Source organism: Hyaena hyaena, unplaced genomic scaffold, assembly GCF_003009895.1.
Source record: "Hyaena hyaena isolate Hyena2069 unplaced genomic scaffold, ASM300989v1 scaffold_80, whole genome shotgun sequence".
Classification (NCBI taxonomy): Eukaryota; Metazoa; Chordata; class Mammalia; order Carnivora; family Hyaenidae; genus Hyaena; species Hyaena hyaena.
Genome location: NW_024080712.1, coordinates 2,083,139 through 2,095,659, shown reverse-complemented (window position 1 = coordinate 2,095,659; position 12,521 = coordinate 2,083,139). Strand labels below are relative to the sequence as shown.

Below are 12,521 nucleotides of genomic sequence, written 5' to 3'. Positions count from 1 at the left end.
CAGTTTTAAATCTGTAAGCAACTGTGCAGCGAACATTTTCACACACATAACGGTCCTGGGAAAAGACCACGGACAAAGCAAGAATGCGAGGCTGCACGGCCCCCAATCCCCTGCAGCTGTGCTTGGTCTGTTTTGCAGTTGAACAAAGGCTCATCTTTATGCAGCTCTTCAGCCCATCTGCGGGGTTTGCACACCCACCATCCCTCCTACGGTCATCTTAAAACAAACCTACGAGACGATCGGGACAGATACTTTGATAGATCCATGTTGTAGGCGAGGAAACGGAGGCCTTGGGAAAATGGCCCAAAGTCACAAAGACAATCAGTGGCAACTAAGGCTTGAACTCAGAACTCCTAATGTTTCCAGTCCCATTTTCCATTCTCTCATTCTTCATTTAATAGATGCTAACTATGCTTACTAGTCTATACTGTTTTGGTATACGCACATCCATTCTGCCTAAGAACGTCATACCTACTAATACCAATATTGCCTTTAAAGGACAATAATGAAAAACATCCGTAGTGTCATATCCTGTTTCAAATCCCCAAGGCTGATAGAGGAGAAAAACCAGACTTGACTGGTCTTTGAGATCAGAGGAAGTTTTCCGTGTCACCAAAAGCGATTCAGGAATTATCTGTCAGTTACACAAACTTTGTTTGCCTGATGTGGGCCTTATCTCCAAAGAAGTCCTGGTCGGTTCCCAGAAGAGTTTGCTGGATGGCAGACACTTACTGCTGCCCCTCTCCAGTTCCAGAATGTTATGAAAGTTTAGATTCCCATATGGCCTATGAGGCAAGGCCCAGTTACTTCTTGGCTACTTGGTCGCACGGAGGCCTTTTTGGTTTCAAAATTCCATGACTTTATGTGCACCTTATTATTTGTGTCTTCTACTGAGCCCAACACAAGGCCTTTACGCCTCGAAGGGACTCAGTCAATGATTGTTGGCTTATCTGAATAGTTTTTAGCCAAGAGAAGGTCATTGTTGTTTGTTTATACTTGGAATATAAAGAATAAAGACAAAAAAACCCACACATAATATTTAATATTTTTGTGTATTTTCACATTAATATTACATTAGATAAGTGGTATATATATTCTACTTTTTCACTTAAGATTAACTTATAAAAAACATCCATAAAAATTCTTTACAAATTGAATTTATTTAGGTTTTCCATTCCACAAAGATATCACTATTTATTTAACCATTCTGGTGGTGGTTTCTACCTTTTTCTTTATTAAAAATCATTTTACATGTTGTATATCTTTCATTTACACAATGTAGTATGTCAGATATATTTCCACTTTAAGAAATAATAAACGAAAAAACCATTTTGAATGTAATTCTTTGACCTAATTTCTGATAATTTCCTAGGTTAGTTCCCTAGAGACAGGATTACTGAGACAGGGCAGAAACACTCTGAAAGCTTGACATGTCCATACATGTCACCAAATTGCCTTCCAGAAAGGTTATGCCTCTGTACGTAGCTAACAGAGAGAATGCTGTTATTGTAATGCTAGAGTTAAATGCTGTTCTTTTTTTTCCTTCTTCTCTCCAGAGGTGGGATGCAACGAGGATATTCAGGGAGGCTGAGAAATTCTTTGTGTCTGTTGGCCTTCCCAACATGACCCAAGGATTCTGGGAAAACTCCATGCTAACTGAGCCAGGCGACAACCGGAAAGTGGTCTGCCATCCCACAGCTTGGGACCTAGGGAAGGGTGACTTCAGGTAACGAGGATGATCCATCCACACTAAACTGGGAGACGGTAGAGGCAGGGACGAGGGCGAATCTGGATCTCTTCTTTGCCTCTCTGAGCACAGAAGAGATATATGACCTCTCCTTAAATGAGGGCTCAGGAGTCCATGAGACCACATCTGAGCTTTTCCAGGAAAAGGGGATTGTCCGCAGGCCCTAACTTGAACCTTAGACAGTTTGCCTCATTTGAAATGGTATGCACCCATTACAGTTGCATGGTCGTGAGTATGGTGGTGTCCCCATTAGAAAGATTTGGTGCCAAGATTGATGGAAGATGGATGTGTGAATCGGGCATCGCTCCTCCCCTCCATGTTTCCCTCCTGTGAGTGAGACAGGGCAGGTGAATCAATACGCTGGGTTAAAAGACAAAGTGGTACGTACACTCTCTGGGGAATGAGACGAGCGCTGACCACACCTGGAATGGGAGACAGGCTCCGGCAGGGCTTTTGGGGGGACATTTGGATTAGGCTCAAGGTGAGGCTTTGGGCAGACAGAGCTGGGAGGAAAGCAGGAGGAAACTGCAGAGCGGCAGGAGCTGCCGCCGCGTGCTGGAGTCGGCACTCTAGGCTACACTGAAGGCCACGTGAAGGAGGCCCTGCGCAATATGGCAGAATGTGCACAGGCGCCTGAGTTCGAGCTGTGTCACTTAGTGACTAGGCGACCTCGGGCAAAGTATTTAGCCTTCTTGGGTTTCAGTTTCCTTATCTATAAAGGGGGATGATAATGCCCAAGTAGCAGGTTTGTGAGTGTCTTAGGCTGGGTTCTCCAGCTTGAGATGAAGGTTCTTGTCCAGGTGTTTCACTGAAGGACGGCCGTGAGGCGAAGGGGAACGAGCAAAGCAGGGGGCGGGTGGGCGAGTTAAGTAAGGATGTGGTCTCTGCTGGAGACTTGGCCTCGGCCCAGTCCCACGGGGCTCTCCGCACCCTGATTTGTGCCATAGTTGGTCACACCCTGAGAAAAGAGGACTGGCCTTTCATACCCCCACATTAGTCAGTCACTGGCTGAGGACTGTCCCCGGAGCGTGGGAAGACCTCGTCTCCCGGCTGAGGCACCTCTCATTCAGCCAAAGGCAGCGCACAAGGAAGCCGCCGCTGGCTTTTAGCAGCTCTGACTCAGGCAGCGGGAGGTGGGTGGCTCTGCCTGGTGGAGCTGGTCTGGGAAGGCCCAGCAACATCCACCAGAGTCGGGTTTGGCAAGCCTTTTCGGTAAAGGGTCACGTGGTAAATAGTTTAGGCTCTGCACGTCTCTGTCGCGACTACTTGGTTCTTCCCGTGTGGCATCAAGGCAGCCATTTGTTTATATGTCATCTATGGCTGCCTCATTTATCAAACCAGTTTACTGACTCCAGGCCTAGAGCGAGGCTTAGAAATGGGTGAGTAGATGGAAGTTTCCCAGCACTCGCACTTAGGTACTGAAGACATTAAATACCTAGTAGCTACTCTCATGATTCTTTCACTAGAGAAGAGAGGAAAAGCCAGGTTAGAAAAGCAGGTCACACTGGGCTGTATTAAGGAGGTTGGGTTTATTTCTGACCAGCGTGGGGGACTGAAAGGGTATTTATCAGGAAGCTGACGTGGCCAGAGTGATAAGAAAATGAATTTGGGGGGGGCGCCTGGGTGGCTTAGTCGGTTAAGCGTCCGACTTTCGCTTAGGTCATGATCTCGCGGTTCGTGGGTTCGAGCCCCGCGTCGGGCTCTGTGCTGACTGCCGGCTCAGAGCCTGGAGCCTGTTTCAGTCTGTGACTCCCTCTCTCTCTGACCCTCCCCTGCTCATGCTGTCTCTCTCTCTCTCTTCTGGAAATAAATAAAACATTAAAAAAAATTAAAAAAAAAAAAAAGAAAATGAATTTGGGAACGTACCGAAGCGTGCCCCCTCGTTGCCCTGAATGAGACCGCTCTTGCCAAGTTGAACAGGGCCACTGCCTAACTGCAACTGGCAGCCATAGGCAACGTCTACAGGCTGTGTTTGAAATGCTGTTGTACGTTGGCTTCTGTACTGCCATCCAGAAAAGGACTCCTCTCTCCATCTTCTCTGAATCAGCTTCCTCTCTCGGCCCTGTACGCACGGGGACCTCCTAGGGCTTGGCTTTTGGCCCTCTTTCCTTGCCGTTGTGTACCTGCTTCATGGCCCATCCCATCTACGCCCTGCCTTACGTGCTAATGACTCCCAAATATCAATTTCCAGCCCCTCTCCTACGCCTTCTCTATCTTGGCTCAACCACACTGCTTGCGGTGCCCCGAATGCTATGCCCTTTTCTCCAGCCTTTCTCACCGAGCACTGCCGGAGATGTCAACCTCTTATCCCTCCCTGCCGTCTGCCTGGCAGACTTCCGCATGTTAATTAATCAAGGTCCAGGTTGCTCACTGCATCCTCAGTTATGCCCTTCCTGGTGCTTCTAGGAGACCATGCCCGCATTCACTTGTTATTATGCCCAAGGCCATGCCTGCTTAGAGACTATTTGCCTGAGAGTTTTCATAGTAGAAGACTCTGCTTATCTTTCTGTTAGTCTGTCAGCCCCAGGATTCAGGCCTGCCCATCACTCTGTATTAAGCACCTTGTACAGTTTCTAGGACACGAGAGGTAGGTCCTCAAGATTCATGGGCAAGCAAAGCTTGGAAGGATAATCCACGCTACCCAAATCCTCTCTGCTCTGCTGTGCTGATTAAATTACATTCATTGAGATTCATTGTAATCTTGCCCATTTTTGTGCAGGATCAAGATGTGCACAAAGGTGACGATGGATGACTTCCTGACAGCCCATCACGAGATGGGACACATCCAGTATGACATGGCATATAACGCTCAACCCTTCCTGCTAAAAAATGGAGCTAATGAGGGGTTCCACGAAGCTGTTGGGGAGATCATGTCACTTTCGGCAGCTACACCCAACCATTTGAAAACCATTGGTCTTCTGTCACCTGCTTTTTCTGAAGACAGTGGTATGGGCGGTTTTTACATGGCTTGTTTGGGGGATTCTTTAGTCTGATGTAGGCAAAGGTATTGATTATCGTATGTGAGATATATTTAATTTTTGCCACATAAAGTATATGATATATATGGGTAACTGGGAACTGCTACTGGTAAAAACATCTTTTAAAGTGTATGTCACAACAAGCCAACTTCTGGTTTTAGACCTTTGAGAACGGCAGAAGGGAGGTAACTGAATAAATGGTCTTGGGGCTCTAAGAAACAGCTAACGGCGGCGGCGGGGGGTGGGGGGGTGGAAGATGCTAAAACAGGCCCACAGAACTGAAATGGCTTATCCAAGGTCACCTGGCTAATTAGTGTCAGAGGGAAAGTAACTAGCCCAAGGTCAAAAAGCAATATAGCCGAACCAGAACCAGAGCCCTAATCTAAAGCTTTTCCCATACTATTATGCAAAACAGGGTGTGACCTGAAATTTGAGAGTTCTTAAAAGACAGGTGGGGACAGATCAAGATTGAGTGGGACTGAAAACCTTCGTTCCTCCAGCTGAGCAGGAATCTGCCCCTGTAACACCTTCTCAGATCCTTGCCATCCTCCAACATCTTTGCCCAAGGCAGCCTGTTTCTCTGTGCGTGGGTGGGACTTGAGGGCACATGACAGATGTTCGTGAGATCCAGCTTCTCCAGTGAAGATGTCATGGCATTTGATCCTTCCTTATAGGAGGAGGATGCTTAGAGCCGGATATGTTCTCTCGTATATTTCTCTGCCCTCATTTTAACTATTTGGTTCGCAACCTCAGCTCCGCTGGCTGGAACGTTTGGTCAATGAGGTCAAGGTCTTGAGCTCCCTCCTTGCAGGGGCAAATCACTGTGCCATGTTTCTGGCTCCGGACTTCAGCGATCTCATGAGGACCTGGGGGGGTCACTGTAAAGCCATCATCATGTCTGAAAAAGTTACTGTAAGCACGGACTCAGTGGGTAATAGACAAGTAGCAGCATCCTCCCACGAAGGACAGAAGTTCACGGCAACCACACCTGTTGCCTAATTTTAAAATTGAATCATTCAGTCAATTAACAGACAATTGTTTGTTTTTATCATCTTTAAAATATTCCCTGACAGCAGGTGAAGGTGATGGAATCATTAAGATTTGTACTGGATACAGTTAAGCCGCAGGCTTCAAAAACTCTTGCTTCCTTCCTTGGCTCTGCCCCTGGTCTGTGAATGATGTGAAATAAATTCCTTCATTACTTCTCACCCTCCCTCCTTCTCTTTTTCTCGCCTCCTTTCTTCTTCCAAAAATATTTACTGAGCATAAACCACGTGCAAGGCATTTTTCTCAACAATAGAGATATAGCGGTGTGCTAACTCGATACTATCTCCCTGCTTGCATTTCGGTGAGCTTCCTTCCTTTGTACACGAGGCATGAGCGCTACTCCTTTTTCACATCACTGAGTAAAGGATAAATGAGATCACATAATTTGTTAAAGCATTTTGAACTGAGATAAAGATGATGTCAGTACATTCAATGTGTGCTGTACTTCTGATTATCCAGTGGATAGTTTCTTCTAGGGAGGTTCCTTTTCGTTTGTTTTTTTCCTCCCTGGTTTACTGGCGTTTGGCCACATCTGTTTAATATTTGTTTATTTAACAAAGACTCAGAAAGGATATCATGTAGGAGACACTGGGCTAGGTATATAGTCTTGAATGAGACATTAACAGTCACTGCCTTCATGGAGCTAAGATGACAGAAGATGAAATGCCCTAATTAGCTCTGATAAGAGGTATTTAAGGAAGGCAATTGACACTAATGAAAAAATGAGGATTAGGGGTTGCTTGCAGATTCATCTTACCTGTTCTGTCCAAGTCTTCACCCTCCTCCAAATCCCTTAGCTGAGAAGAATGAATATAGGGGCACCTGGGTGGCTTAGTTGGTTAAGCATCTGACTTCAGCTCAGGTTGTGATCTCACAGTTCGTGGGTTCGAGCACCGCGTTGGGCTCTATGCTGACAGCTCAGAGCCTGGAGCCTGCTTCAGATTCTGTGTCTCCCTTTCTCTCTGCCCCTCCCCTGCTCACACTCTGTCTTTCTCTCTCTCTCTCCAAAATAAATAAATATTTAAAAAAAAAAGAAAAAGGAAATGAATATATACATATTATCATGTCCACTGTCAATATTTCTCACATAATCATCCTTACTGGAAGTATATCTTGAGGAATAATGTCTTGAGATTGGGAAATTAATACAGAACCCGACTGTCATCCTCATGTTAATATTTATCCTTTTCCATTTTACTTTCAGAAACAGAAATAAACTTCCTACTCAAACAGGCACTTACAATCGTTGGAACGCTACCGTTTACTTACATGTTAGAGAAGTGGAGGTGGATGGTCTTTAAGGGGGAAATTCCCAAGGAGCAGTGGATGGAGAAGTGGTGGGAAATGAAGTAAGTCAATGAATATGGAATCATAAAATGTTTTCTCATGAGTCTGCCACTTATCTAAAAGCATTTGACTGGCCTGTGCGCGCACACACACACATACTGCCTCCTTTTTATTTTCTATTTTTAAATGTTTATTATTTTTGAGAGAGAGAGAGAGAGAGCAAGAGAGCACAAGTGAGTGGGGAGGGAGGGAGGGGGGACAGAGGATCCGAAGTGGGCTCTGTGCTGACAGCAGCAAGCCCAATGTGGGGCTCGAACTCACAAAATGTGAGATCAGTACCTGAGTGGAAGTTGGACACTCAACCGACTAAGCCACCCAAGTGCCCATTTTTATTTTTTAAGTCTCCATTTGGGTGCTTTCTCCTCAGAGAACATTTCCTTGGCTCCAGCCTCCCCCAAGCAGGGTCAGGTGACACAACTTCTCATGCTCTAGCTTCTAAAGTGCTGGGTCACGCGTTAAACTGTGCTATTTTCGGCAAAGCACTGGAGACCCAATGCTGATCATTTCAGATGTTCTCCTTGACTTCAAAGAACTTTTTTTACTCTATGGAGGGATGTGGAAAATGATACCATGGCAACGTGGGTGTATGGGGATCCAAGAGCATCCGAGGCACGAGCCAGAGGCCAATCTGGTGGGTCACGTGGGGAGAGGCGTCCAAGTTGAGGATTGAGAAGGGGGTGAGAGTTAACCAGGTGTATGTGGAGGGAACAGAGGTAATTCCAGGCTAGCAAGAGCCTGGCACTTTCAGGTAACAGACAGTGATCCACCTTCAATAGGTCTTCAGCACTACATTCTTCACTGTCGCCCAAGTCCCTTGCACAGTGCCTGGGACACACAGGTATGAACTAATGGGTTTGGGATGAAAGAATTACAAAAGAGGACAGATACCAAGGAAGGAAGGGAAAGAGTCTTCTCCCCACCCTCTATTAGTCAGACTCCTCTCAGTTATTTTGCTTTGTTTTCCTTGTCTTTAAAACACGTTTTTTAAAAGTAATCTCTACACCCAAGGTGGGGCTCAAACTCATGACCCCAAGATCAAGAGTCAGATGCTCTACCAACTGAGCCAGCCAGATGCCCTTTTATCTTTCCTTTTTGTGGTGAAGATCTACCTGTATAACATTCAGTTCCATACCCATAAGTTTAAGTCAGTGTCACTCTTCCGCCAAGATTCTCTGTGAACATAAATCCTACTAGAAAGGACCAGTGTATTAGGATTAAATAATGCCAGATACATGGTTTCTGTATCTTTTTTTCTGATTGAATTAATGTTGATCCCTCTTAAAGGTTTATTTTGCAAGATAAATGGAACCGGAACCTTGGACTCATTCATTATGCATTAATTACCCCATTAATTCAACAGATACACACGCAGTCTTTCCTTAGCATGAGGCACCATGTTTGACACTGGAGCTGTTAAGATGACTGAGACGGCCCTGCCGTCTAGGAGCTCAAGTTTCCAGGGCAAGAAGGAGCTGCATGTGAATAATTATAAAACAGAGAGAATGATGCCAAAGGAGCGCAGCTAGAGAAGGCTAAGGGAGCCAGAGGGGGCTGGCTGTGCTGCCAGCGGGGTGTGATTGAGGGCAGACCCCACGGAAGGGGGGGGCGATCAAGCTAGCCTTGAAGAATGACTCAGATGTCAATTTCACAAAACTGTCTCCCAGGAACGCATAAAATGTGGTGCCCAGGAGGGATTATTAAGACTTTCACTGCACATTCTCGGCCATGCAATGCACCTTACTAAATCAGTGTTTCAAAGACGCAGATCTTTTCCAGTGGCATACCCTGGCTGGATTAAACAAGGAAGAGATAACCACATAGGGGTGTTATTCCGTAATTTTTTACGCTGTTTCCATTTCACCTGACAACCAGTTCCAGTATACATACCATTGGCTGCTGAAACCACACTAACTGCCTCCAACCATACCTTCTCGTGATGGGTGGCCCACAGCTCATCTCTCTGGTTTTTTTTTGTCCCAAAGGCGAAACATAGTCGGGGTGGTGGAGCCTCTGCCCCATGATGAAACATACTGTGACCCTGCATCTCTGTTCCATGTTGCTAATGATTACTCGTTCATCAGGTAAATGACAGTTTTCTTCTGACTTTTTAACCTCCAGGGTTTGTGGATAGCTGTGCAAATGGCAAAGAAACAGGGATCTCTGAAGTATGACTCTTTCCACCTACTTTCTCCCTAGAACCTCAAGACAGATGATCAATTTCAATTAAATTTAACTCAGTACGATTTATTGGGCCCAATAACACTTGCGTGAGATCTTTTCTCCACCATGAAGGAATTTATAGTATCCTTGGGGGAAATAAAATTATCTTCGCCTGTCTTCTTGTTACTGGCAGTGTTCAGGGTGATTGTGATAGAGTATTTTTAATTTGAAGTCTAGAAACCTATGTTCTTCACGTATAAGCCCCAGATCTTGAATTTGCTGAATGTCAGCTTCTTCATTTAGAAGGTAGAAATAATATTATTGGCCTGCCATAGGATTGATTGGCAATATTTATATGAAAGGGCCATAAACATGTGAACCACGATACAAATGTGAGCTAACATTTAACAGAATAATACTGCCTTTTAAATCAGCTGATACACAAATACAGGTAGGTTGTGATGAGTCTGTAGGGTTCATATTTGGGTCTTTCTGGAGAAAGAGGTTGGACTGGTATCTCTTTGGTTACTAGAGCCTCAGAATTTAAACATATGCCCTGATCTATGAGTCTGGCAAAGGGACTAAACACGGTACTGCTCGCTTGTGTCTTTGTCTACCTTATAGATACTACACAAGGACCATTTACCAATTCCAGTTTCAAGAAGCCCTCTGTCGAATAGCTAAGCATGAGGGTCCCCTGCACAAATGTGACATCTCAAATTCCACTGAAGCCGGGAAGAAGCTGCTGTAAGAAATACTGCAACATGTTGACCCTCTCCTGCTCTCCAGTATTACTCATTTCCATGCCTACGTTTGGACTTGATTTCCTTGTTCTAAAAAGAAAATGTTTGGCCTCAAAATGTCCTCATCCACAAATTAAATGTTTCCGTTATGGTCACACGGGAACCTAGGGCATGCGATGGCTGGACGGTCTACCTCCTCTCTCCACGTCACACCCCCAGAGCCCCCTTTGCAGTAATTGGCAGGAAAGAGGTTGAAGGATGAATACATCCGTTAACCCACCTTATTTTCTTACCGGCCAGGAGCAAACTTGGCCAAGCCCAAGAGGAGAAACGCTAGATGACAGTGTAAATATGTGCACATCTGAAATCCCTCTCAAATCCCTGAGCCCACCCTCTTCTTTTTTCATGTAGCCAAATGCTGAGCCTTGGAAAGTCAAAGCCCTGGACCTTTGCATTGGAACAGGTTGTAGGAGCAAAGAACATGGATGTAACACCACTGCTCAACTACTTTCAGCCCTTGTTGACCTGGCTCAAGGAGCAGAACAGGAATTCCTTTGTGGGATGGAACACCGACTGGAGCCCATGTGAGTACACCGCGGTGACACATTGCAAATGATTCCCTTTCTGCTTCCCCTAGTCTCCTCTGGCCCGTCTCATGGGGCTACGACACAGCTGAGTATGTCTTTCCTCTGTGTAGACCCTGCCTCTGACCGTGCCGGTGGCATGATGGAAACTACACACATGTGTGCGTGCGTGCGCGTGTGCGCGCACACACACACACACACATTGTCTCTTTTTTTATACTATTCTTCCTTTCTGATCTTATACTCTAATAAATTTTGCCTGCTGCTCATTTTATGTCCACCTGTTCATTCTTCAAAGCGGTGAGAGAACGATCCTGGGTATTGTGGTAAAAAATCCTGCAACAGCAAGATGGGCCAGGTCTTGGGAATGGTTTTTCCATTGGAAAGTTACTTTCCTCTCTTTCTCTTTCAAGTCTGCTTTATTGGACCCATATTTAAAATAAAAGAGTATAACCGTCCCCAACCCACTGCGGTCGAATCCTGCTGTTAAAAGGGAAATATTTTTAAAATCAATTTTAATGCTATTATCTCTCCTTCCTGGCAGTTCCTCTCCTATTTCTTTTTTTTTTTTTTTTAAATGTTTTATTTATTTCTAGGAGAGAGAGAGAGAGACAGCGTGAGCAGGGGAGGGTCAGAGAGAGAGGGAGTCACAGACTCTGAAACAGGCTCCAGGCTCTGAGCTGGCCGTCAGCACAGAGCCCGACGTGGGGCTCGAACGCACGAACCGCGAGATCATGACCTAAGCGAAAGTCGGACGCTTAACCGACTAAGCCACCCAGGCGCCCCTACTCTCCTATTTCTGAACCTTTTGCTTACGTTATTTCTTCATCGGTCAGTTTTAGACCTGCCCTTCTGCTTCCTCTACTCCCTCCCTTCCTCATTTCCCAGTAAAAGTTTTCATAATGGTTTTATAAGAAACTATCAGTATTTATATCATAACGCCTGACGAACCAAGCAATATACTATTTTAAATCCTTTCTTAGGTGGCTTTTTGTTTGTTCTGGAGGTTCTCCTGCCTTATTTGTTTCCTGTCTAATTTGCTGTCATCGCTGCATTCCTCTTTTCCAGAGAGTCCAACAGGCCTGTTCTGTTCGATCCCATCGGTTCCCTCAACACTTCCCTCTTGGAGTCCTACGTTGTTCTGTCTCATTCGGGACCATGGTTTTCATCCCGAGTCATCTGTCTTTTTGCTGCTTTCCCGGGTTGAATCCATTGCTTCTGGGATTCCATGTTTCTTTCTCGGATCTCCTCTTGTTCTGCTGCGGCAAGAGCACGTGGGAGGGGACGGTCCCCTGGGGCCCACGGTGGCTTGGCCCCTGTTTTCAGTCTGTCTCTCATTCCAGCCCCCAGGCCTCTCCGGGATGCTCTGAGACTCTGGCACCGCCTCTGGGTACACATTAGGCCCTGGCTTCCCGACCCTACCTTTGAGAAAGCACTTAACCCTACCCCCATGACTTCTCGTTCTCCAAAAGCGCATGTTCACCCGTTAAAACAATTCCCTTACTGTCACTTTAGTGGAATCTTGGGAGGGGACGGAGTAAATGCACGCGGTCAATCTGTCATCCGTAACCAAGCGTCTATGATTTCTCTTTAATCAGATGCTGACCAAAGCATCAAAGTGAGGATAAGCCTAAAATCAGCTCTTGGAGAAAAAGCAGTGAGTATTCTGGACAGTGTGTCCATTACTTACTTCTTAACATGCTCCTTTAAATGGGCCCGAGAAGCCCCTTCCAGTGCCGTCTAAAAGAAGACAGTCCACACGTTTCTCTTAAAAACTATAAGCTCCAGGGGCGCCTGGGTGGCTTAGTCGGTTAAGCGTCCGACTTTCGCTTAGGTCATGATCTCGCGGTTCGTGGGTTCGAGCCCCGCGTCGGGCTCTGTGCTGACTGCCGGCTCAGAGCCTGGAGCCTGTTTC

The 12,521-nt window shown here is 45.9% G+C and overlaps 1 protein-coding gene across 3 annotated transcripts in view; it reads left to right on the top strand.

Annotated features, from left to right (window-relative positions):
• Positions 1 to 12,521, top strand: part of ACE2 (angiotensin converting enzyme 2) — a 41,149-nt gene that overhangs the window by 18,205 nt on the left and 10,423 nt on the right. For all 3 annotated transcript variants that reach the window (XM_039233932.1, XM_039233931.1, XM_039233933.1), the window contains 7 exons: positions 1,557 to 1,726; positions 4,467 to 4,693; positions 6,977 to 7,121; positions 9,102 to 9,200; positions 9,904 to 10,026; positions 10,434 to 10,606; positions 12,205 to 12,263. In XM_039233932.1, the coding sequence (XP_039089863.1) occupies positions 1,557 to 1,726; positions 4,467 to 4,693; positions 6,977 to 7,121; positions 9,102 to 9,200; positions 9,904 to 10,026; positions 10,434 to 10,606; positions 12,205 to 12,263 (996 nt within the window). The remainder of the gene's footprint in view (positions 1 to 1,556; positions 1,727 to 4,466; positions 4,694 to 6,976; positions 7,122 to 9,101; positions 9,201 to 9,903; positions 10,027 to 10,433; positions 10,607 to 12,204; positions 12,264 to 12,521) is intronic.